This window comes from Cynocephalus volans, chromosome 5 (assembly GCF_027409185.1).
Source record: "Cynocephalus volans isolate mCynVol1 chromosome 5, mCynVol1.pri, whole genome shotgun sequence".
NCBI classification, from domain to species: Eukaryota; Metazoa; Chordata; class Mammalia; order Dermoptera; family Cynocephalidae; genus Cynocephalus; species Cynocephalus volans.
Genome location: NC_084464.1, coordinates 136919415 through 136946527, shown reverse-complemented (window position 1 = coordinate 136946527; position 27113 = coordinate 136919415). Strand labels below are relative to the sequence as shown.

Sequence of the window (27113 nt, the reverse complement as noted above, 5' to 3'; positions counted from 1 at the left end):
TAGATTCTCTTTAAAAAGAGAAAATTTAGAACTAATGAATTTTCGACAAATGCTAGACTATTGAATGCAAGTTAATATTACTACCCTAAAATCAAGCCAAATGGTCATTTATCTGTGATGTCCTTACATATTCCTGGAAAAGACATAAAGCAACTTAGAAAACAAAGTAAAGTGCCTGGGAAGTTACAAAAATCATAATTTAATTTATCATACGTGTATCATGCACAGACAGCCGCTACTATCTCCAAACTGTGGCAAGCTCTAATTAGGAGCCATGTTTGACATTGTGACCTGAGTAGCAGACTGTGAACAACTGATAATATGTAAACAAAAAATGTGTCAAGAATCCCTTATTGAGGTAAACTATGAATGAAGAATACAGAGTTAGTGTTCTTATTTGCTCTAAGCACACTTTTTTTGGTTAGACTTAACAAGTAAACAACAAACAGTATCCGAAGAGAGATAACATTTTTGATTAAAGTCCTCTGTTCTCTAGGGTGACAATGTGTTGATTAATACCTACAGTGGTGTTCTCAAGATCTCTGATTTCGGGACATCAAAGAGGCTTGCTGGCATAAATCCATGTACTGAAACTTTTACTGGTATGTTTTTGCAACGATGATACAGATCTTATGTAATTAAAGAAGTAATTGCTGAGTTTGAGCATCATGTGAGAGGTAGATTTAGTTGGTGTTCTCACACACTTTAATGTTGGCGCCTTTCGATGCTCACTGAAAAATGTTACATAGAATGGGATCTGACCCTTCTCTCTTCTTGTGTGAGTATCTTTATGACTTGCTCAGTCTCCTCTTCATGCCACTGAAGATTTTTTTTTAATTCTCAATTTGTTATTTGTTTTTCTTTTCGTGTTGTTACTTCTCTCCTGCTTGGCCCACAACCACCATAACCCTGGCAAGATTATTTTTTTAAAACCATTTCCTTAGTCCTACCTCTCTGTGACTCTTACTCATGCCCTAATTACGTCCCATGTGGACTCTGAATTCTCTCCTTCCTCGTCTGTTTACTCCCTGTGGTCTCTTCCTCTCCTTCACAGTATAAATAACCATAGGATTTCAATTCAGAAAGAGGAAGTGACTCACCAGCTCAGGAGAGAGCTGGCAAGAGAGCTTTCCTGAGAAATCAGGCAGTGCAGTGACTGGGCTGCCTCTAGTGCAGTCTTGGGAGCGTGGAGACAAAGTGATTTCCAGAAAGGTATCAGTGGCCAAGAGGAAACTGAGGCTCAAGAGATTAATGACTGTTCAACAGTTCTAAGGAGGGTAGATGGAACTTCAAGGCTGGTTTCGGTTCCAAGTTCTTATCACTCCATTATGCTGGTGTTCATGGAGTCTTATGTTCTTTTTATTATTATTAGAGAGAAATTTAGAAGAAAAAAAAGATAATGAACAATCTTCGGTGTAATATAAAGCAAAATGAATTCAGTGAAGCAGGTGGGAGTCCTTCCACTCTGTAGATGAGGAAGTTGGGAGAGAAGGGACATCACAGCTGGAAGTCACAACAGTTTGTTCTGATAAAACTCAGATTTTAAATCTATCCTGTGCTCTCTGCTTTCTCCTTCTTTCTCCGGTTCATCTTTCTCTCCACCTTCCTGCAGTATCTGTTCTGGTAGCCTGGGTGGTGGGAAGGAAGAGAGAGAAATTCCTTAAGTTTTCTCCTCAGAACAGTCGGTCGGCAGCAACTCTGGCCCAGGTCCCAACCTCAAGGCAATGGGAATTTCAGGGCACAGAATTAAACGCATTTAGAATGTATTTTTTGAATAAGTTCCAACCTATTAGTAACTTTCAATGTCCTTACGTTTCTTTCCTCATACTCTTGACTTGGCAAGAGATGTTTCAGATGCTGCCAAGACTCAGTAACTTCTGAGAGGAAAAAAATCCCTACTTTCACACACTTTTTTGAGCAGCATGTTAATTTAATATCTTCTATTAATCTTGAAAACATTTTTTTTTCTTTGTAAAACCCCAAAGGAGTTGTAGGAAAGCAGTCTTCACAGGACCCTTTCTGCCTTTGCTTCCCTCTCCCACTGGCCTCCCTGAGAGTGACGTGTGTGACCTGTGTGCTCAGATGTGTCTCCAGCGCTGATCCTGAGGGCCAGGGTGTGCGGACCTCGAGCCCCTCCAACCCACAGGCCCCACAGCCCAAAGTTGGAGCTCCCCAAGTCGCAGAGGCTTAGCCAGCCTCTGATGCGCTGAGTGGAAAGATGCTGATCTGTTTTACCTCTTGGTGATCTTGGTGAGGGGGAGGCAGCAGTGACCATCATTTATGGAGTGCTTACTGTATACCTGGCTCTGTGCTAAGTGCTTTACCTACATTATTTCACTGAACTTCATACATCAACCCTAATCATTAGATATCATTATCCCATTTAGGGTGAGAAAATTAAGGTTCAAAGAGGTTAAATAACTTGCCCAAGGTCACAAAGCTAGTTAGTAATAAAGCTGAGATTCAAACTAGACTTAACAGGCCAAATGGAATTAATTACCTTCTCCCTAACCTGTTCCACCACACTCTTCTGTGTCAGTTGATGGCTGCTTCACACTTAGAGTGATCCAGGTGCCTCTCTTTCCCACATGCCAACCCAATCCTTCAGGGAAGCCTGTTGGCTCTGCCTGCAAAGTGACGCACTGTCACCACCTCCACTGCTACCACCCTCGTTTCTCATCTGTGTTACTTTAAGACTCCCAAATGCTTCCACTTTTGCCCCTTCCTGTCTATCCTCAACATGGCAGCCAGAGTCATCCTTTTACAACATAAGTCAAGCCCTATCACTCAGAGCCCTCCACAGCTTTCTAGTCTTCAGAGTAAACAAATGCCAAAGTCCTGACAATGGTGGACAAGGCTCTGGTCTGATTTGGAGCTTGTTGCTTTTTAGACCTCATTTCCCACTCTTCTCCCAATGCTCACTCAGTGCCATTTCCTTCATGACACCATGCAAGGTCCTGCCACAGGGCCTTTGCACATGCAGTAACACTCTCCTCCTGGCTATCTGCGTGGCTAAGTCCATTACCTCCTTCAAGTCTTCACTCAAATATCACCTCCTCAGTGAGACTCCCACAAACACCTTGTATACAATGACAGCCTCCCTGGGCACTCCTGATCCCCTTCACCCTGCTCGCTCGCTCGCTCTCTCTCTTTCTCTCCTTTTGTAATAACACATCACTTTCTAACATACTATGTAATTTACTTATTTATTATGCCGATAGCTTATTTTCTGTCTTCCACTACAAAAATGTAAGTTCCACCAGCCCAGGGATTTCTGTCCTTTTACTCCACTGCTATATTCCAAGTGCCTGGAACACTGCCTGGCCCGTAGTAGGCCCTCAATATAGATTTGTGGAATGAATGAATGAAGTGTGGCATCAAAGTTTAAGCTGTTGACCACTAAGCTATACTATGTTCCCAGGTAGTTGCAGTGACAAAGAAATTCTAAAATAGACATTTTATAGAAATTTTTTTTTAAAAACTTTGGAATGTAGATAATATAAAGATAGGTACTTCAAGACGTTTGTGGAAAAATATGAGGGTACTTCAAAAAGTTTATGGAAAGATTCATATTGTCTTTCAATTCTATTTTTTCATGAACTTTTTGAAGTATTTGTAGAATTAAAAGATAATACAGATCTCTCCATGAACTTTTTGAAGACCCCTCATATGAGGTATGGGTTTTCAAGTTAATAGTCTCACTTGTTTTCCTTAGGCTAATGTTGAGACTGGCTCAAATCGTCATTATCCAGCTGTGTAAATCTCTTAAAGCATTATGTGTCATATTTTATATAATGTATTATGTAAAGAGAGGAGCAGATATGAACACATAACTAAACCTGCTTTTTGGGGACACTTGCTCAATAGGGGATAATTAAACACAATTAGCAGATAAGCTCTTTGAAATATTATCTGATGAATAAAAATATTGCATAATTTATTGTTGACCTTACTTGAATTGTCCAATTAATTAATTTATTTATTTAGGCAACTGGCCAGTGCGAGGATCCGAACCCTTGACCTTAGTGTTATAACACTGTGCTTAACCAACTGAGCCAATCAGCCAGCTCTTGAATTGTCCAATTTATAAAATTCACTGTATTTTTGATCAGTTGTAATTTCAACTCAGATATTAGTACAACTTAAATTCTCTCATTAATTCTATTCTAGACCCAGAGATAGAATGTGGTGGTAGGCTTTGTAGAAACAGAAAAGTGTGCTCCTTTCCTCACCCAACATAAGGGTCATGGCCCACACTCCTATAACAAAAGACAGGTTCACAAGAGAAGAGTACAACAAAGTTATTTAATCAAAGTTTTATGTGATATGGGAGCCTTCAGAAATGAAGACTCAAAGACCCAGGGAAAACTGTTCATTTTTATGCTTAGGTTCAGTGAAGAACAGATAGTCATGTAGAAGTGTGATTGGACAAAAGAGTAATGGGCTGAGGCAGGGAACCCAGTAAGTCCTGCCTGGTCTGATTCTTCCTGGCCTCTCCGTGCAGTATTTCTTCTGCTGGATATAGAGAAAGGCCCCTCTGGAACAAAAGTCTTATGATCTACTTTCAGGCAAGGTAGGTCAGAGAATTTCTTTATGGCCAGATCCTACATATAAAGGCGGGAAGGTTAGAGTAACATTTCTAGGTTTTGTGGCTGTCTTGGGGAAGAGGGGTTCTAATTTCTGTGACCTGCCTTGGGAAAGAGGAATTGTGGTTTCTAAGACTTGTTTTGAGGAAGAAAGAGGGGCAGGAGACAGGAGGTCAGGAGAAGGTCAGAGAGAGACTTTGCTTCTGAAGCTGCTTCCAATCTCCTTTAGTTCAAAGTACTGAGCATGCCAAGGTGCCATACTTTGGGGTATTGTTTTCTGAGCCCCAACAGCTTCAACACATAATTTCTAAAAGACCGCTTGATTTATTTAAAGCACAAAAAATTATCACATGGGTGAAAGCTACAGATGGAGAAAAATCATAACAATTTTCTATTACGGGTAGGTGAGTCTTTGCGGAGCTTGTTTCCCTTTCCTTGGCCAGGTGAAAGGCTTTCCTCCAATAGTTTTTCAGATTTATGCTGAGAGCAGACATGTGCAGTTGTATGTGAACATGAACATGAACTATTGGCATACAATTTGAGGTCTGGAGGATAAACATGGCAATATGACAATACTTGACAAAAATAATGTACTTTTATTTATTTTTATGATCAATAGTCAGCTTCAAACCTATAAGAGTAAGTTTCATAGGAACAGTTTGGATGAATTTTACATAACAGTTTTCACCTATAAATCATGCATGAGGCATTTATAAAAGTTGTCATCTGTTTTTATCAAAATGTCTGTCACTTTGGTTATGAATCAGAAAGTACTGAAGGAGCTCTTTTGGCAGATACCTCAGGATTTAAAGTAATTCTACGTGGCATCTTGGATGGGTACCTGTTTGCTGATTATATCATTTATATGAGTATTTCAGAAGCAGGGGATATGGCGATAATATGTGCCTATTTATGCTCCTGTCCTATTGCTGAACTTTGGAAAACCATTCTAGAGGGTATTAGATGTCCAAATCCAACCTCTCATTTGGGCCAATGGGGTAATTGCAGTTGTGTTTACTTGGGATGTACCAGGCCAGAACTGGCGTTGAGGACTCTTGACCACCCATTTAATGTTCTTTCCCTCATGCCATGCTCTTCAACTCTCTGATTTCATGCAGCCTTTTGAATCTCCTCTCTTTTTCATTTTATTCTTATTCTCTTTATCTGATGATTTGTCTGTATCGAAGGCTCATAACCTGTTTTTGATCTGTTAAACCTCTTATTCCAGGGACCACAGACACACAGCAGGAGTCATGTAGATTTGATTTATAGAATAGTATACACCAGAAATTATTTACATTATTTTTCACAATGGCTTTCAGAATTTTTATGCTGTCATGATTAAAACATCAGAATGAAAATAGAAGAACTAAGCATTCAATTCAGGAATCAAGAAATACATACTAAGGAAATGGATGAATGAACTAGATTTTTTCTTAGAAAGTATTAGAAGTAGACATAATAGCAGTCTTCGTGTATTTGAAGAACTGAATGCAAAAAAAAAGTGTGTCAATGTATTCTCTGTTGTTCTGAAAATACTAATTGTTATAAGTTTCTAAGCAGTCCCAAAGAAATGATGCCTCAATTATACTATACTATCTAGGGAATGAGAATATACCTATTTACAACCAGACAATATTGGTGAACTATTTCTATGTCATTGATAAAACGTATTATAAAAACTGCTGTTTTCACTTTTATTAACAGCAGAGAAAACTGGAACTCAAAAAAGATGAAAGGACCTGAATCATGTTTTTAAAGTTGTCTTCTTTATGTAGAAAAGCTGAACCTGTCATTAAATATGTTTTCTCTTTTTAACGTGGAAATGTGTTCTAATTATTTCCAGGTACCCTTCAGTATATGGCACCAGAAATAATAGATAAAGGACCAAGGGGCTACGGAAAAGCAGCAGACATTTGGTCTTTGGGCTGCACCATCATTGAAATGGCCACAGGAAAACCACCATTTTATGAACTAGGAGAACCACAAGCAGCTATGTTCAAGGTCGCATTTCCTTATCTTAAAAAGAGATGGATAAAGCTTTTCATAGCTACTGGATGTTCTGTGTGTATCTGTCATACTTTTTTAGGCCTCGGTAAGCAGGTGCTGAGAACACATCAGAGTTCAAGGTTCACTCTTCTCAGAGTCAGTGTCTGTGCCCCACACAGTGGCTCTCTCTCTGCTTTAGTTTTCTCAGCTGTAAAGTGAGATTCAATGTATCTTCTTCTGACCACCTTATGAGAACACAATATAAATAATGCACCACTACATGGAAGATGATTTAAGCTCTTTGGGAAACAGTCTAAAAATTTTCCATGGAGGGAAATATAAGAACATTTGTTATCCATTTAGGAATTAAAAAGTCAGTATTTTCCTTTAACTTCTGTAATACTTTGGAGGCTCCATTAAAAAGGGGCATAATTATCATTTTAAGTAAATCAGTCTTATTCTCATATATCTACTCTCCCAGCCTGTTAATTCGCCCCTCAGTAACTGTTGTGGGAGGGAGTAATAGCCCTCCCTCCCCAGTAGGAGGCCTGAATATAGAAATAGGCCCGAGAGAGCCCAGGGCCACAGTTTTAGGATCTGGGGACTGGGCATGGCAATGGCCTGCCTCTGAGTCCCTGCAGGCTTCCACCTGCCAGACTGCCAGGCCAGTGGGCAGTTTACAGTGGAAACCTGTTTCCCAAGATCCCTGCCACTGGTCATGTTTCTAGCACTCACTCCATTTGTGTGTGGCATCCCATGAGGGACCACATGTTATATACCTTCTGCTTTGTACAAAGCTAGACTTCCTTTAAGCTTGAAGATGATCTCATAGGATACTGCTAATATGAAAATGAGTAGAGCAACCAACCCTGAAAGAGCAATGAGAGGTGCCTTTCTTGACATGAATGGATGTCTTTCTGTTCTTGGCCAGTCTTTCAAGTTTTTACATGTGATTAGGACTTCCCTCTGAAATGCAGCTTTATTATCCATCAGAGGGAAAGTGATACTTCCTTAGAGAGATGAGATAACTAGGCTGTGGCACTGATTTACATTGTTTGAATCCAGGCTCCAGCACAATAAAGATATTTGAGACTTTGGGCAAATTACTTAACCTCCTTGTACCTCAGTTTCCTCATCTATAAAATGGGTATGTATCTCACAGGAATTTTTTGAGAAGTGTATGAGATAATACGTGCAAAGCACTTAGAACAGTGTCTGACACAGTAAAGGCTATATAATTCTTATGAATAATTACACATTATTATTTAATTAACAATAAATTTATGTAAGCTATATAATAAAAAGGATTTACTTAGAAAATTTTCTCTGTACATGAAAACATCATTAAAATTTTTTTTAGAATAACAGCAATGAGAAATAAATTCTAATTGTTAAAAAAATACTGTTTGTTTAATCTTAAAGTGCTTTTGAAATATCTCTTTTAATGGAGGTGATTTGAGACAGGGAAAACATTCACAAGTCATGTAATAAAAGAAAGAATATAGGCTTTAATCCAAACAAAACAAATCAAGGTTTAAATCTCAGATCTACCTTTTCATATCCACGTAAACTCGTCCCTTCTGAACCTCATTTTCCTCAGTGTAATGGGGATAATATGAGTACTTCAAAAAGTTCATGGAAAAATAAAATTAAAAGACGATACAAATCTTTCCATGAATTTTTTGAAATACTGAAAATATTACATGGAAAATTCCAGAAATAAACAATTTATAAGTTTTAAAATGATTGCTGTTCTAAGTAGTGTGATGAAATCCTATGCCATCCCACTCTATCCTGCCTAGGACGTAAATCATCCTTTTGTTCAGCATCCACACGCTATAGATGCCACCCACCCATTAGTCACTTAGTAGCCATCTCGGTCATCAGATCGACTGTCCTGCATCATAGTGCTTATATTCAAGTGACCCTTATTTTCCTTCATGATGGCCCCAAAGTGCAAGATGCTGGCAATTCAGATATGCCAATGAGAAGCTGTAAAGTGCTTCCTTTAAGTGAAAAGGTGAAAGATCTCAACTTAATAAGGAAAGAAAAAAAATCGAATGAGGTTGCTAAGATCTACAATAAGAACGAATCTTCTATCCATGAAACTAAGAAGGAAAAAGAAATTTGTGCATGGTATATATATATAGGATTCAGTATTATTTGTGGTTCCAGGCAGTCCCTCTTAGAACACATCCCCTGTGGATAACGGGGGGACTACTGTATATGATAAAGGATCTTGTTGCACTAGGGGAACCTGGAGGTTGGGTGATGAGATGGTCATTCAGAAGGCACACTGTGCTTTTTATATTTTTGTCTAGGTGGGAATGTTTAAAGTCCACCCTGAAATCCCAGAGTCCATGTCTGCAGAGGCCAAGGCATTTATACTGAAATGTTTTGAGCCAGACCCTGACAAGAGAGCCGGAGCTAATGACTTGCTTGTTGATGAATTCTTAAAAGTTTCAAGCAAGAAGAAAAAGACACAGTCTAAGCTTTCAGGTATGTTGGTTGTGTTGAAGAGGATGCGGGTCAGAGTCATGAAATCCTAAGCTTTTAGGCTGGAAGAATTTTCCAAAAGTAAACTAATCTGTTTACAGATATTATTAGAAATTGGTAAAAATATTAGCATAGTGTTCGGTTCCATCCATTTTAAAGATGAATGTAGCCTTTTAGACATGAAACCCTAAATCACCACTAATGAGCTACAGGGTTATTACAAAGCTGTTAAACTTCCAAGCCACCTAGGGAATATGTTCTTTTCATTTTAGGCAGTAGAAAATACCTGTTGCTTCTTAAAGGATATCTTTTTGATATCCTTTTTGATATCTAATTACCAAAAGAAAAAAGAATTTCAGCAGCTATAAATAAACAGTAGTGTAAAAATATAACTGTCTTTTTGCAATAATTTCCATAACTCATTTCAGAAAGAAAAAACAAATAAATGATCCATTGATTCTTGGCAGTTTTGGTGTTTATATTGGATGAGAATGGGCAGATTGAATGTTTGGAAAGGATATGGATCCTATGTTAAGCATTCACTTTTGTTTATTTCTGAGTTTAACAACAAACCCAACGTGTGCTTATGTTTCTGTTTGTTTCCTCCCACAGCTCTCTCAGCTGGATCAAATGGTGAGTGTTTTTATCTTTGCCCGCTGAGCTCTAGCTTTCCTATCAAACAGCCTCCTCCTCTGCCCTTGCTGACATGGTGGCTTCTGGGTATTAAAGATGTGAGCAGCTGCACATGGCTGGGCTCATTTCTTCGGGAACCCCTTGCCTCTCCTCTTTCATGAGGGGGGCTTAAACTGTTCCTCCCAAAATGCAAGATGGTGACTGCATTTGTGAAATCTTCAATGTGAGTGAAGTTCATGCTTTCTTATCTAGGAGCCAGTAGGCCACCTAATGGATTTCTTGTGGAAAACTTCAATACCAGATACCTTTCTCTGTCATCTTTGGGGTTATACGTTCTATTTTCAATTGGTCAGGAGTTGTTGTGTTTTTGTCTTTTAAAGTTGGCTTTTGCAGATCATTACTAGGAAGGTAGATTTGTTCTAGGAAGAGCAACTAGAGCATTTCAAAGAATAATAAAGAAACAAACATGGCTTTGGATTTTCCTGAGTTGGATGAATGGTCAATGAAAGAGTGCAGAGGGCATGATGTTTGTTGCACATGGGTTCCATGGGCTAGGGGCAAGTTTCTGCAGGTTCCTTAGATGCCTCAAAGCCAGTCAGCCCAGAGTAGAGGCCCTTTGATTGGGGTTTCGTGAGCACAGCCTCTCCAGTTTTTCTTCTTCCATTCTGGGAGTTGTAGAAAGCTCTGAGAAGAGGTGAGACCCACCCCCCCGCCTTTCTCCACAGGCAGCCTAGGCTCTGGAAGGCAGCCTTGCATTTTTACAAGGCAGGCCCTGCAACGCTCCTCAGCCTCCTGACCAGCGTGCTCCTGGTATCATCAAATGGGCACTGACTGAAATTACACAGAAGTTGGTTCTGATCCCACTGAACTACTTTCTAGATATATGACACGCAGCAGTTGTTTCATCTGTCATTCTGTGCTGGTAGCAACACCTACTTCACAGATTTGGTTCGGAGAATAAAATAATAGCCTAAAAGAACCTTGGAGCTGTGCCCAGAAGCTCAATTCATGATTGTTTTATCTCTTCCACATGACTTGGTTTTGGTTCCCAGGAAACAAATTCCCATCGCACACTCATTTGCCTTCTGCGCTCTCAACTATACACACTTGGCAGGAGACAGAGAGAAAGAATGATCATGTAAGCCAGCAGTTCCACCCAGAGGTCTTCCCAGGGAGCATGTGCCTTAGAGTGAATGTGAGGCGGGAGGTGAACCTGTGGACCTCAGTTAGCCGTGCTTCCCACGTGCCCCCCACCCTCCAGGCTCAGGGTAATGCAACAGTGATTTGGACTCTGCTCTTAGAGTTTAACCCACTTAAGGTATTACAGAGTTAGAATTAAGAGGATAGATGTTAGGGTCAGAGCTGGGTTCACTTGTTGACTGGGTGACCTTGAAAATGACTTACTCTGCCACCTCATCTGTTTGGTGAGCTCAATTATACCACCTGCTCATGGGGTTGTTGTGGAGTAAATGAGGTCACATCTGTAAGATGCTCAGCCCAGAAAGCCCTTCACAAGGTGGTCATTATTCCTCTTATTGCTGGTCTCCTCTTCTTGCTCTTGCCACCCATCCAGAATTATGGACCACAGCCCAAAGGTCCCCTCCCGTGTCCCTACAGGCCCTCCTGATTCTCCTCCCTCAGCACATCCCCCAGGCCTCCTGCATTCTTTGGGCCTTTATACCTTCCACTGACCCATCCCTCCTTGGTCTGGCCCCCCTTACCTGAGACATGGACTCAGGCCTGGAAAGAATGGGCAGCCCTCAACTCCCCGCATGATTAAACTGCTCAGACTGTCAGCTAAAAGGCTAGTTGTGCTCATGAACCCTTTCCTCTCCTCACTAGGAAAGTGAGACCGATGTGCTAACCTAATTGGGAGCTAAAATCCCATTTATTGTTCTCAGGTGTTATAGAGAACTTCACACCTGCTATTAATTAGAATGGTGAACTATGACCTTGTCTTACTCTCTGGGATGAGTACATGCTACAGGCCTCTTCCTTCCCTGGGTATTCCTTCTTTCTCCAGCCATATACCTGTGTCTGTCCAGGGTACAGGACACTGCGGTCCATGTGAGGGGCCTCCACCTGCAATAACTGTGCTCAGCTTCCCCTCCAGAGGGGAGTGGAGGGTGGTGAGGAAGGGCCCTCCCTCCCTTCACAGAAAGACGTGACTTGGCTGGTCCCGACTGCTTGCCCATTGCCACACACAGACCCAGAGATTGAAGTAATTCACTCTAATACTTCTTGTGCACTTACTGTGTGCACAGGTCATGTGCTATGCCCTGAATGTACAAGTATGCGGATGATGAACACAGAGTTCCTGACTTTAAGGAGCTGTTGCTCTCACAGGGGAGACCCACAAGGAAAAAATCAAGTACACCATAGCATAACTTAGTCTGTACAGAAGGAGTCTCAAAGTGGGAGAGAGTGATAGAGCCAGTCTGAAAGTGTGGTTTCAAGGAAGACTTTCCAGTGGGGTGGCACCTGATGAATAAAGGGGAACCTGAGTCTAACAGGTGGATGGGGAGTGGGGAACCAGGTGAGGTTAATGCCAGGATGTGTGAAGCCCCACTCGCCAGGTGTTAAGGGAGCTACAGAGGCTCAGCCCTGCTGGTGCTTAAAGTACAAGGAGGAGCAATGAAGCCAGAAGTGGGAGAAAGGTCAGGTCCCAAAGGGCTGCTAATGAAATGCTAAAGAATTAGCAAAGTAGGGTGGGGAGCCAGGGACAGATTTCAATCTGGACTAGTGTTATAGACTGGCACTGGTCTATAATCTTGCAATAACAGAAATGTCCTATATCTGCACTGTCTGATACATTAGCCACTAGTCATATGTGTCTATTGCATACTTGAAATATGGCTAGCATGGTTGAAGTACTGAATTTTTATTTTTATTTGATTTAAATGTTAACATAAATAACCATATGAGGCTAGTAGCTACCATACTGGATATCGAAGCTACTGATGGATCATTCTAATAGCTGTGTGAAGGATGGTTTACTTAGTAACGTTCATTCAATAACATTTTTATACCTCTGCTATGCACTTAGCAGTAGGGATATAGAAGTGACTCAGGCCCAGATCTTGCCTACCTGGATCACTTGGGATGCTTGTTAAAAATTAAGATGCCCAGTCCTTCTCAGAATCTGGGAGTGCAACTTGGAATTCTGTAATTTTAGGTAAACCCAGATGACTCTTACACTTACTAAAGTGTGAGAACCATTATTTGAAGTTTGGACAACTGGAGACTGTAGGCAGGATGATCAGTTAGGAGTCTTTAGGATGGGGCAAGGTTTTGTCCCTGGGTTGTCCTGGAGAAGGTCCCTGGTGCTCATGAATACCTAATTAGGATTTCATACTGCCCTCATAGTGATGGAAGAATTTTAGAAAATTCCTACTTTCCCACAACAGGATCATGCCAATTCCTTGAAGTATGAGCCATGTCCCTCCCCTAGATGGGAGCTTTTAGCAATCAGGGGTCTGTAGATTGGCCACTCACACCCTCCCCACCCCAGCCTACTCTTGGTCTCTTGGTAAAGCCATCTCTTAGGGAATTTTGGATGCACAACCCTTCCCATCAGCTTCTCAAATGGTGCAATGAGAATCACCTCTCTGGAGACACACTTTTGACATGTCCTCAGAGAGGTTCACCCAGACACTTAGATTGTTCACAGCCAGCCCTGTAGCAGAGGGCTTCTTAATAGTTGGCAAGACATTAGCAGTAAGGCTGCCAGTCCCAGAAATCCTGCCAGGCTCCTCTCTTGCAGCCTCAGGACCCAGTCATTCGGGTGTATGAGCTGATATCAAGGGACTTGTGACCTCTGATACCCAGAAACTATCAATGTGCCCCTCTGGAAATAATTATAGTTGAGCTTCTCCCCCTTTGCAATGACAGCTACTGTGGAAGGTCACTACGCTTTCTCATTTGCCTGGAAATCTTTATAACCTGAGAAGCTAGAACCCTCAGGAGTGGATTTGATCATATTTCCACCACAAATGCGTAAAGCTACCTGCCTCAGCACCCCTTTCTCCTTCTTCCCACCCCTTACAATAGAGAAAGTATCCATTTTCCTATGGAAAGCCAAACCCCTAGCTTCCACCTCTACAGATAAGTCCTATATACATGTGCTCTTGTGTCTTCTGTCATAAACCGATCTTTCCCCTGACCCTTGCATATTGCCTCATTGGCTAACACCCCATTTTTTTATTGCTCCCCATCACAGCTCCAGGTCTTGAAGTTCAGTGTCTCCAGATCTTCTCCACCTCTTCATTCCCGCCAATCTAGTTTCTACCCTTCCGTTGATCACTGAGCCTGCTCTGGCCAAGGTCACTAATGAGATCCATTTATCCAAATCCAACAAGGACTTTTCTCAATTCACTCAACTGCTCGGTGGCTTTCAGCCCAGATGGTCATTCCCTCTCGCCTTAGCCCTCTCTTGCGTAGGCTTTCGCAACACCCTGTTTTCCTTGTTTTCCTCCAACCTCATGGCTGTTCCTTGTCACTCTCCTTCCTTCCCTTTCTCTCTAAATATTGGTGTTCTTAAGGGCTGGGACCAATGCCTTCTTCTTATCTTTCCCTAAATTTTGTCGTCCTTTGCTTTATTTATTTTTTGTGGCTGGCTGGTATGGGGATCAGAACCTGTGACCTTGCTGTTGTAAGGCTGCACTCTAACCAACTGAGCTAACCGGCCAGCTCTGTCATCCTTTGCTTTAAACAGCATCTCTAGGCAGTGGGCTACTAAGGTTATATCTCTAACCCAGTCTTCTTTTCTGGGCTCCAGACTCATATCTAGTTGCCTTCATTTCTCAGACTGAGCTGTCAACATCCCTTCCCCACTAAAAAGAACTTTCTCTTCAGCCTGTATTCTTTCTCATTTGAGTGTATAAGTAGTACATGCATCTGTTTATTTTCTTAAGCCAGAAACTTTGGGGTCTTTTTTTTATTCTATTTTTCACACCCTTCACTTCAGTCCATCAGCAAGTCCTGTTGGCTACCCAATGAATGGTAGATGATCAGTAACTATGTGTTGAGTGAATATAGAAGGGGAATCAATCTAAAATAAGGTTTATTAATTTAAAATCAGGTCGAGGAGGGAATTAGGGCTGTGTACACAGGGCATGCAGATTGATCATCTGTAAGTCTGTTTATTTCCTTGATGAGCCAAAATGACAGGCACTGGGTTCCATTTTTAAGAATATATAGTTTTACCTCATTAGGCTTCCTTTTAGGCAATCAGTATCCATAGCAACCTTAAAATTCATTAGTATGGCACAGGTGAAACCAAAGCTAGGTACCCCTATAATCCCTGCTTTCTTCATCTGGCCTACAAGTGGGATAGAATAAGAGAACGGACTTGCATGGCTTCTCTGATATAACTAGGGGGTGGGATGTGTCCTACCTGCAAGGTTATATGGTTAAAGATGCTCCTGGATATGGTCAGAAAACTGTTTCCAAGACTGAGCAACATGGAAGAGTTCCCCAGTGTCGAGGGAAATACATTTTCAGAGAAATGTCATTTCCTGCTATGTGATGGGATTTTTTTCATCTTCTGGATCATCACTAACCTAAGTGTATTAGGTGAATCGAGTTCTTGCTAATGGAATGTTGCTATCTGTTGAATACTTGCATGTGAAAAATATCCTAATAACATATTTTTGATCTTAAAGTAATACTCGTACATTGCAGAAATCCTGGAAAAATAAATCACAATCACCCCAAATGACATCTTCTACAAATAACTGCCATTGATACTATGGCATATTTTGGTGTATTTTCTTCCAGTTATACATACAACATATAATACAACACGCACACACATACTTGGAATCTTAAGGTATAGAATCTGTAAATAGTTGGAGGAAGGGAAGGAAGAAGGGAAAAAAGACCTGTCTAGCTTTCAGGAATTTGCAAATCAGAGATATGGGATGAGTGCTTCTCAAACTTGTCCATTTGTCTGATCAGAGTCTTGGTGGCTCTCTGCCTCCATCCCTCGCCATTCATGATTGCTGATTTGCAGTTGCAGAGAAGAGAGTCAGGAGTCCAAGGCTGACTAACAATCCCCCATCTTTGAGACTGGGGCAGTTGCTGATTTAGCCCAGCCCAAGAGGAATTAAATAAAAAGAGGATTCCAGGCAACGGTGGATTTCCTCTTTTATAATTTTACACCTGCTTTCTTTAGTAAAAGACTTTTGTAGCTTTGGGATACGTGTTTTGTAAAGATGTTTCTGGCAAAAATTACTTTCCTTAAAACCAGGGTTTGATAAAATGTAGGCAACTTTTATTGTGCCAGCTTTGTCTCCATCCAAATAAAGTCAAAGCCCATGTATGCTACAGAATCATAGTATCTGGAAACCGAGAAAGACCTAGGAGATCATCTAGACCATGGGTTTCTAAAATCCATTTTTAGCAAAGAATGTTTTTTTTAATGAATCCTTAAGCAGAGTCTGTGATCTGTGATGGTCAAGGTGTATTTGTTTTAGGTAAAACAGGGTCGGAGCCTGTGTGGACTCATAAGCCTCTAAGGAACATGGCTTAAAAATTATGAATCTGGTAATGTGTTTTACAGATGTGAAAACTGAGACTCATAAATAAAAATGAGTTGTCAGTAAAAATGAGGGGATCAGAACCCAAGACCTGCTGAGCCTGATGCTTCCTCAACTTTTCACAACTTTTCAACTTTTTGAGATATTCCTTTCAGAGCCCAGAGGCCCTTGCCTGGCTGGTGGCTGCACAGGTTGCACTGAGCAAGGGGGGCAGTCATAACCACATGACATAAGTATACCGCCCATTGCAGCGGGACAGTTGACAAAGGATATTGGTCTCTTTCAACAGATGTTTCAGGTGTGTAAGTTTTTAAAAGCATTAACTATCTTTCCCCCCCTCTCATCACAAGCGGAATACCTGAGGAGTATCTCCTTGCCGGTGCCTGTCCTGGTGGAGGACACCAGCAGCAGCAGCGAGTATGGCTCAGTGTCACCTGACACCGAATTAAAGGTGGACCCCTTCTCCTTCAAAACGCGAGCCAAATCCTGTGGAGAAAAAGACGTGAAAGGGATACGGACACTCTTTTTGGGGTAAAGTTCTGACTTGTTTTGGGTGAAAGGAGTACGTTGTTCAGTGTGTCATTTTATAAAGGAGATTGTGATTTATGCTGCGTAAATTATCACAGCATTCCAGATGAAAATTTTGAAGATCACAGTGCTCCGCCTTCCCCAGAAGAAAAAGATTCCGGATTCTTTATGCTGAGGAAGGACAGTGAGAGACGAGCCACTCTCCACAGGATCCTGACAGAGGACCAAGACAAAGTTGTGAGAAACCTAATGGAATCTTTAGCTCAGGTAAGACTCTCACGGGGACTTCATTTTTCAAAGTTTACCTATCTGGACTGTGTCGTAACCACCCGGAGCTGTACAGATGATGTGGAGACGTGATGTGCTCAGGGTGATAAAACAGACCTACTCCAGGGGCAAGCAAAAAAGCAAATCCCCAATATGGAAACTGCATTTTTGAACATAAGCTATTTTTAAGTCACAAGCAAATTCTTCGTGTTGGTGAGGTTCCAACCAGTCCCTGCAAGTCTCTTTCACCCTTCATTTATGTATTCATTCAATCAATAAAAATGCATTGAACCGCATGAATTGCTGATCGTGACATTAGCATGAGGCTCCCTACCCATCACTCCTCTAACGTTTGGGAAACATCAGCAAATACAAGAGAACTCCTGTGCTTCTGGGGCTACATTGGGATGGAGGGTGACAGGCGATAATAGGTAAATTATATGGTATGTTAGCAGGCCATATGAGCTATATAAAAAACAAAGCTGGTCAGTGAGACTATTGTTCCCTGGTGTATTTGTCTGCTAGGACTGCCGTAACAAAATACATAACAAAAGTCCAAGACCAAGGTGTTGGCAGGTTTGGTTTTTCTTGAGCCCTCTCTCCTCAGTTTGCAGACAACTGCCTCCCATGTAACCTCCCATGACGTTTTCTCTGTGCACGTGCACTCCTGGTGTCTCTTCCTTTTCTTTTAAGGACAGCAGAGGAAACAATCCTATTGGATGAGGGCCCACCCTTATGACTCATGTAACTTTAATTATCTCTTTAGAGGCCCTATCTCCAAATACACATTGGGAGTTAGGGCTTCCACATAAGAATTTGGGGGATACAATTCAGTCCATAATACCTGTGAAAATGTGTTCGCTGGGATTCTGCTTACAGAGAGAGGAGGAATCCCCTCCCAAATCTGCACCAGTAGAAACGGGGCTTCCCTCAGCTGTGAGCCTCTTGTGGATACAACCCTCCCACAGACATGCTCGGTCCCAGGCATGACACTGTTCATCCTCTTTTAGTTCTGGGGGCATCAGAGACTCGTCTGCCTGCTTCTTTACCCATGGCCACGACCTATAACTTGGTGATCACTGTGGACTGCACATAGCTTCTTCCCTCCCTTCTGTGCTGAGAAAATGGCTGCAAAAAGCATGGAGCTGGAGGGGTCGGGCCAAGTTTTCCAAGTTTCTCAGTCCAACAGCTTACCTGTTCTCATCTTTTATTGACTGAGATGTAAATGGAGCAAGGCTCTCTCTTTCTTGGATCTTACCGAACAGCCTCAGCTTGTCTTTGTCTTGAGAAGCCTGCTAAGCTTTTCTGTGGTCTCTTGAGCCTGAGCATTTCGTCACCTTAGGAATTCTCTGATGTCCATCTCTTTAGGTCCCATAGGAGCAACTGAAAGGCCATGTGTGTGCCAATAGGGTCTCTGAGTACAAAGAGAACTGACATGCGCACCATCTTCATTTTCTGGGAAAACCCTGACTTGGGTCCTAAAGGAAAACTGTCCTGAGCAGTTAGTCCCAGGCAAAGGAAGAAGGAGGAGGGGTCGCCGGGGTCGCCAGGCCTCTGGGTCGGAAGTGAGATGAGTGTTGAGGATGCTGCACGGGCAGGATTGGTGGCAGATGTGGAGGAGACTAGACCAGTCTCGGGCCTTTAGCTTTCTCTCTTGCCTTTCCTTCTGCTCACTGTGGTCATTCATGGACTGGGAATCAGATGGGCTGAAATGGAAGAGGAACCAAGTTTAAGTGGAGAGAGCAACAGTGTAGCACTTTCATTCATTCAGTCAACAGATACTCATGGAGCATCTGCTAAATGCCAGACACCGTCCTGTGTGATAGGCATACTACAGTGAAGCAGGCAAAAAAGTCTGTATCCCATTGAAGTCGACATTCTAGTGGAGGAAGAAAAGCAATAAAAAGTCGCTAAATGCAAAGGTACTTCAAAGAGTTCATGAAAAAATAGAGTTAAAAGATAATGTAGGGTTTGGATCCCTATACCAGCCAGCCACCAAAAAAAAAAAAAAAAAAGAAAGAAAAATAATGTGAATCTTTCCACGAACTCTTTGAAGTACCGTTGTATATATTAAACATATAATAATAGAAAACACTTTCTATGGGCCAGGTATTAGTATGCCATGCATATTTGCTCATTTAATCCTCATGACAGTAGTTCTTTAATAATATTTCTATTACCATCCTCATTTTAATGGTGATAAATCTGAGGCACAGAAGAGTTGAGTAACTTGCCAAGGTCATGCAGCCAGGTGATGGAGTCAGGATTTGAACCCAGGCAGCCTGGCTGCTGGATCTGTGCTCTTGGCCACCCACTGCTCTGCCTCTCTGGTATGCCAGATGGTGACAGTGCTGGAAGAAAAATAAAGCAGGGAAGGGGATGGGGGGTGAGTGCTGGGGAGAGGGAAGGAAAGGAATTCATTATCAGCCACTGTGGAATGAAGGCTTCTCCTATGGCCATTAGTTTTAGATGCTTATTTTAAGGTCAGAAACAAATAGAACCCAGGAATTACATGAATCTCGTAATTAGCCCCAGAAGGTATGATTTTTCCAATACAGAAAATGTCAGCTTGTTGGGGGGTTTTTTCTTTGTCTCCCTCCTGGACAGTAGCTCCATCAGGGCAGGGATTGCCTTAGTCATTGCTGGTCATTATCCCAGCCCTCAGCACAGAGCCTGGCAACAGAATTCACTTCTATGACTGTACTGAAGTTTTTATATTTTGGAGTTAGTTAATCATATTCAATTGTTTGGTACCTCCTAGTTTTTAAAGCACACTATAAAAGGAGAAATGAAAGAAAATCTTAAAAGCAACCATCAGAGGACATGCCATGGTTCACCAGCATGAAGCTATCAGTGAGAAACTGCTGATCAGAATCACATGCCCAGTCCAGAATGGTCAAGTGACAGCGAGGGTCCTTCCAATTGTACTGTTAAGGACATTGTGAATCATTTCCTGGGACATCACACAGTGAGTTAGTGGTAGAGCAGGTCATGGCCCAGGTTTACAGCTGGCTCTTCCAGCTAATTGGGGTGGAAGAATATAATGTTTAGGAGCTCGGACTTGCCTCTGTTTTGGACCCGGTTTCACCACTTTAAAGACTGTACAATTTGAGTGAGTTATTTAACTTCTCAGAGCCTAAGCTTCCTCATCCATAAACCACAGCAACCTATCTCATAAGGCTGCTATCAGGAATAACTGAGATCATGAGTGATTTAGATCATAACAGAAAATGTTTCACAAATGTTAACTATTATTGTTATTATTATCAAGCAGTCTAATAACAGTTATCTAACATCGTTAACTTTTTCTATAATCAGATAGAAATCTTTTCATTACATTAAATATTTCTAGATACATTTTTACATTTAAGTCTACCCTTTATAACAAAACCAAAGTGTAGATGTTGGTCAGGTCTGCAAACCTTTAAACCATGAGAAGACTTTTAACCTGTACTACCCTTCTGAAATCCATTCACGGTTTTTAAAGAAGTTTAGAGGTGAAAAATAGAGGACACTTTTGCAGAAGACTCTGACTGGCACTGTGAGTGTACAGGGAAGACTCACTATCAAATGCTACCTTCTAATACTGAGGCTCACCCAACACCAAAGATGCCTGTTTATGAAGGCACATTGATGAGTTAACAGGGAGAGACAGTAGTTAGAACAGAAATAACCGTTACGTAAGTGAATGAAGTAGCCTGGGCAGAAAACATTTCCCACAGTAGAAAACATTCCTTGGTAGGACAGTGACACACATATCACAAAACCAGAAGCAGCTTGTTTTTCTGTTGTGAAAACAAAGCTAATGTTAAGAAAAAAAGTCTGCTATTTAAGCTTCTGGCAAACATGTAACTGATTTTTGTTAAGATCAGCTTCCAATTTCAGAATAACTCACATTTTTCTTCCTGAACATATTTTCATGGTGTTATGATTTTGCCTGTGAATCCTTACTTTGGGTGTAATTTAGTTTGTAGTAAGAAAAAAAATACAAAACTTATAATTGTTCCCAGTCTGATTTTAAAATGTTCTCTTAGTGACAGCTTTCAAGCTTTTCAATATAATCTTTTCTCATGAAAACATAAACATAAGACAGCTTCCAAATGAAAATATACAGAAAGAACTTGGTGGTGCAATTCTCTTTTATTTCAATAGAATCCTAGAAATTGTAATGTTCACAGCCCAGTTGAGGAATTTAATTTTAGTGATGCAGTAAGAAAATGTGCAATATGAAATAGAAATAAGCATAATAAAAATGCTGTTGTTTCTTAAAGTTAAATAAGGATAAATAACATACCATTGTGTTCCCTTTAAAGAAGTAATGTGCCTTACTCAAAGTAAAAAAATTCAATTTGAGAGAAGGCATTCGTTTGAATATTGTATTATATTCTGAATATGTAAAGTAGCCCATTGATTCATTCTTATGGCTAATTGCCTCGTTGATGGGTAAGGAATAGGTTCAAGGACAGGGTTTGAGATCGGACCCTTTTGATTGTAAGTGACGCACTTTAAGGGCAGCTGAAGTGCTAGGGACATGTTATAGGTAGACACATGTGGCAGAGAAGAAAGTGGATTCTGAAGGAATTCCAACCACAGTCCCTAGCCAAGCCTCACACAGACTGAAACTAGAGTGTGATTCCATGGGACTTCAAGTTCTAGGGGTTTGTGCATCTTTTCTCTGGCTCAGCTGCCATTGGCCCTCTTGGTGTGCATGTCTGTTTCTGACCTTTCTTCTCTCCTTCTATTGCCATTCTCAATTCCATTGCTTCTGCTTCCTTCCTTATAATTGAACATGCTCATGACGCTGTTTCATGACTTTTCTCTCTCTGGGCAGTCTTTGAGGTTGGGATCCTATATCTTATTGCCTGAATCTCTCCTAAGTTTCCAATTAAAATTTCTGAGAGCATGAATCTTATTGCCCCATCCTGACCCTGTTTGGGCAAAGCTTTGTGTATCTGAGTATCTCATGGGTACTGACCAGTGTGTGGGGTAATTGCCCGTTCTCCCAAGGTCTGATTATTTCTCAGTGGTGGTACGGGTGTGTATGAAGAGCAGTCAAATAGTTCAAAATATGGTCTTCCCCCAGGCATTTTGAAGCCCAGTTCTTCACAGAAAGGGCCTTGGGAATGGTATACTCATGGCCAATAGATCCAGCACTGATTGAGAGATTGTTGTTTTTTATTCACAGGGGGCTGAAGAACCAAAACTAAAATGGGAACACATCACAACCCTCATTGCAAGCCTCAGAGAATTTGTGAGATCCACTGACCGAAAAATCATAGCCACCACATTGTCAAAGCTGAAATTAGAGCTAGACTTTGACAGCCACGGTATTAGCCAAGTCCAGGTGGTACTTTTTGGTTTTCAAGATGCTGTAAGTATGATATATTGCCCATGTTTTCCCACAAACTCAAGCTAAAATTAGTCAGAAAAATAGGATATGACATATATTCTCTTATCTTTTCTTTCTTCAATAATTTCAGTGTACTCTGTTTTCTTGGGATGATAAATTGGAGATATTTGCCTGCGTGCTTCTAAGTATCAGATTTGTTGTTTTGTGTGTTTGCACCCCCCAAAGTTAGATACACATAAAACTGAATCACCATGGGAAATAGCAAAACTTACAGATATCTTCCTTTCTGAACTTTGTTCTTATGAAACCATTAGTGGGTCACTATTTATGTTGATGACTTTCGCAACAGAACACTAGTCATGCATTTTCTAATGCTATATGAGAAGTGCCATCTAGTGGCCATTGAGAAAAATCTAACAGTACAGACTGGAATGGTCACTGCTAAATAAAACCAGTAATTTTTTTTTTTTTTTTTAGTTTTTCTCTGGTTTCCAAACAGAACATTTTAAACATGTTTATATCATAAATATCCACTACATTCTAACCAGAAATATACTGCAGAGTACAGAGCATCACTGAATGAAAATTAGTCCACATGATCTAATGAGAGATTGCTGAGAATTCTTCTCTCTAAAATTGAGTTGCTATGCAACACAAACTGGAAGCCAGTCTTCTGAAAGCCCAATTTAAAATCCTCTGCATTATCCTTGGATAAGATTTATGTGGACTTTTGTCCCAAAAAAGCCATAAGCCACTCCCAGAAGACCCTTATGAGGTGTGGGAGACTGAAAGAAGAGAGTTCTTGATGGTGCCTGTGGTGTGAATACGGAAGCACTTCGTATAATTTTATTTAAATTAAAAAAATTAATTCAGCCCTAATGTGTTTATTGGTCCTATATAGAAGGTCTTGACAATTGCATTTGGAGCATCAAATGATCCCCAGTTGAAAACCAAATTATAATCCTTCAATGGCCACTAGTGTACTCTGAGACACTGTGTAAGCCACTTGGTATTGTGCTATGTTGTAGGCAGGGACAGGAGTCCTGACTCTGTGGAAGTCAAGGGAAATGAAAGCAACAGGCGAAGCCTATCACTAATATTAAATGCTAAAGGCATGCTTACACTGCAGCTAAGGAAACCCGACCATCTACAAATAGAGTGAAATAATTTAGGTAATTTGCACTTGCCAACACCTTTGGCTTCCAACCTAGAGGTTGAAAAGTAAATTGGCTATAGAATTCAAATTAAGAGCTATTTAGTTGTAATCCTGGGCCTTGGGCCCAAGTGAGGCAAACATACACACACACACACACACACACACACACACACACACACACACACGTTCATGCTTGCAAACACCCCCGCTCTTGCTCACTCACAGTCTGGGAGGGAAATGAACCCCAAGAATGCACCCTATGTGGCATACGATGTGGTGCAGGTGACATAGGATTCCTCTTCTGCCTTGTGTGCATGACTCTTGAGAGAAGTATTCTAGTTCACTAAGTGTTATACCATCAGTCAAAAAAGCAGGTAAATGAAGGGACCAAGACAAATTCAGCCTGAAAAGATTTCCTTAAACAAGAGGGAACCCAGCAATGGCTCACTTCCTGGAGAACAACCACCGTGAAGAAGTCCTCAAACTGATTCTTCTAAATTGGGGGATTTTGACAAAGATGGACAAAAGGCTGGAATGAGCAACTGGAGCTCCAGCTCTTGGCATGGGTTTGCAGCTAGGTCACCAGCTTCCTTTAAGTTCTCTAACCAGAGCCCTGTTGGGGAAATAGCCTTTTTCTTAGAGGGCTGTGTCAACCAGTAAGTAGTGGAGTTAATTCAAACTTTAAATGAGCCTCTTATGATAGAAGGTTGTTTTAAAAAAGGTAATGCACTTGGTATTATACATACAATGGAATATTATTCAGCCTTAAAAAGGAAGGAAATTCTGACACGACAACATGGATGAACCTTGAGGACATTATGCTAAGAGAAATAAGACAGTCACAAAAGGCCAAATACTTCCACTTATATGAGGTACCTAGAATGGTGAAATTCATAAAGACAGGAAGTAGAATGGTGGTTGCCAGGGGCTGGGGGGAGGGGGATGTGGGGAGTTATTGTTTAATGGATACAGAGTTTCAGTTTTGCAAAATGTAAAGAGTTCTGCAGATGGGTGGTGGTGATGGTAGCACAATGTGAATGTACTTAATGCCATGGAACTGTACACAGAAAAATGATTAAGATGGTAAATGTTATGTTATGCATATTTTACCACAATTTTTAAAAAGAAAAAAGACAAAAAGGTAATGCACGCATCTATTTCAGTGTCTGTTCAAATGTGTGCAACATTACTAGTCACGACAAAAAGATATCTTTATAACAAAGATTTTTAATATGAACAGACTTTCTGGAATACCTTAGCAGATTTCTCCCCTCTTTACAGAGAAAAAAACAACTGTGGGAAGTAAACAGGACTGCACGGGAGCAAACCTGTAGTTAGCAACAAATGCTAATGTCTCCCTTTCAAATCACTGGAGTATGCTGAGGCACTTGACTGTGTAAAATGGCAGAGTCATGGCATTTAAGAAGAGAGTTTATTTTTATTTAAAATCCCTTGGATTCTTTCTTCCTCCTTTATCCCCCTCCACCACCCATTCTACAGAAGTCATAAAAGCTGCAAACTGCACATCCTGAGTCCAAAAAAAGTGAAGTTCTCATTTAACCAGCCTGTGACTTATCTTGTTTCCTCACATGGGCTCACTAAACATTAATTTGAAGTGGCAATTTTTAATTTGTTTTCCAGTGACATAAAGAAATTGTGTGTAATTAAGGTGAAGAAAGCTTTTAGTTGTTTTTGTAGACAGAACTTCATCCAAGTGCTTGGATCAGCTAAGTTATTTGCAACTAAAAATTAGAGTAGTCTATAGAAGATATTATATTAAATAAAATAAGCCAGGCACAGAAAGACATATACCACATGTTCTCACTTATATGTGGAGCTAAAAAAGTTGATCTTTTAGAAGCAGAGAGCAGAATAGTGGTTACTGGAGGCTGGGGAGGAAAGGAGAGAGGGATGGATGGGGAGAGGTTGGTGAATGGGTACAAAACTATAGTTAGGAGGTATAAGTGCTAGTGTTCTATAGCACAGTAGAGTGACTATAGATAACAATTATTCATTGTATATTTCAAAATAGCTAGAAGAGAAGATTTGTAATGTTCCCAACATAAAGAAATGATTAATATTTGAGGCGATGGATACCCCAAATATCCTGATTTGATCATTACACATTGTATATATGTATCAAAATATCACAGGTACCCCATAAATATGTACAATTATTATGCATCAATTAAAAAAATTAAAGTAGGCTAAATCTTACTCTCTTTCTCCAGGTCAATAAAGTTCTTCGGAATCATAACATCAAGCCACATTGGATGTTTGCCTTAGACAGTATCATCCGAAAGGCGGTACAGACAGCCATTACCATCCTGGTTCCAGGTCAGAAATATTTAACTACTCTGCAAATATTTATTGCTTCAATATTTTAGATTACTGTTCTTCTGTTATCTCTGATATCTTCTTAGTGCTTTTAAAACCATGGTAGTCTTTTAAAAAAAAATCTTTTTAAAGCCACCAAATAACATTTATCTAGTGCATACAGTCTGAGTAATGGTACACCAAGCAAATGTTTACTATGAATGAGGAAGACTTGCTTCCTCATCTTTAAAGAACATGTTTGGATATGAAGAGAAAGAGAAAATTATATCAGTGACCCAAATAAATATGCATGTCAATATACAGGTATCTGTGCCCACAAAACACATTCCTATGTCACCTTTTACCAATGGTTCCCAAATCTGCCAGTATATTGAGCAATGTAAGGAGCTCTTTAAAATTACAGCTTTTAGAACTCCAACTCAGACCAAGTGAGAAAGGATCTGCTGGGGATGAATCCAGGAATCTAATTTTTCTTTTTTTAAAGGCTATTCTTTTAGAGCAGTTTTAGATTCACAGTAAAATTGAGGAGAAGGTACAGAAATGTCTCATGTACTTCCTGTCCCTACATGTGCACAGCCTTCCCATTATCAACATCCCCCACTAGAGTGATGCATTTGTTACAACGGATGAGTCTACATTGACACAACAGTATCACCCAAAGTCCATAGTTTACATTAGGGTTCACTCTTGGTGTTGTACATTCTATGGGTTTGGACAAATGACATGTATCCACCATCATAGTATCATACAGAATATTTTTACAGCCCTAAGAATCCTATAGGAATCTGATTTTAATACAGCTTCCAGATCATTTTGATGTACAGCCAGGTTTGGAAAACACTGGTCTATATATAGCCCCAGTTATATTGGCAGTGAGATACAAAAGTGGTATTGCTGGTGAAACAGGGCCCAATGAAGTAGGTGAGGAGTGTATTCACGCTCTGAGGCAGAGCTTCCAAAGTGTTTTGATAGTCTATCCATTAAAAAAAATTTTAAGCAAAGCTCTTCCACCGTGTGTGTGTGTGTGTGTGTGTGTGTGTGTGTGTGTGTGTGTGTGTGTGAAGGGGTGTGGAAGTATAGATAGATAAGCAGGGTAGGTAGATAGATAGACAGATTTAGACTTAGATTCGTATATACAATGTGGTCCCATAAGGTTATAATGGAGCTGAGGTACGTAGTAGGCTGTATCACCTTGGTTTGCGTCAGTGCACTCTATGATGTTGGCACAATGA

The 27113-nt window shown here is 40.7% G+C and overlaps 1 protein-coding gene across 1 annotated transcript in view; it reads left to right on the top strand.

Annotated features, from left to right (window-relative positions):
• The window catches only part of MAP3K5 (mitogen-activated protein kinase kinase kinase 5), a 202100-nt gene that overhangs the window by 158208 nt on the left and 16779 nt on the right, over positions 1-27113 (top strand). The window contains exons 18-25 of the mRNA XM_063097188.1: positions 497-602; positions 6433-6590; positions 8897-9074; positions 9684-9704; positions 16594-16774; positions 16870-17038; positions 22224-22409; positions 25776-25881. Coding sequence (XP_062953258.1) covers positions 497-602; positions 6433-6590; positions 8897-9074; positions 9684-9704; positions 16594-16774; positions 16870-17038; positions 22224-22409; positions 25776-25881 — 1105 coding nt within the window. The remainder of the gene's footprint in view (positions 1-496; positions 603-6432; positions 6591-8896; positions 9075-9683; positions 9705-16593; positions 16775-16869; positions 17039-22223; positions 22410-25775; positions 25882-27113) is intronic.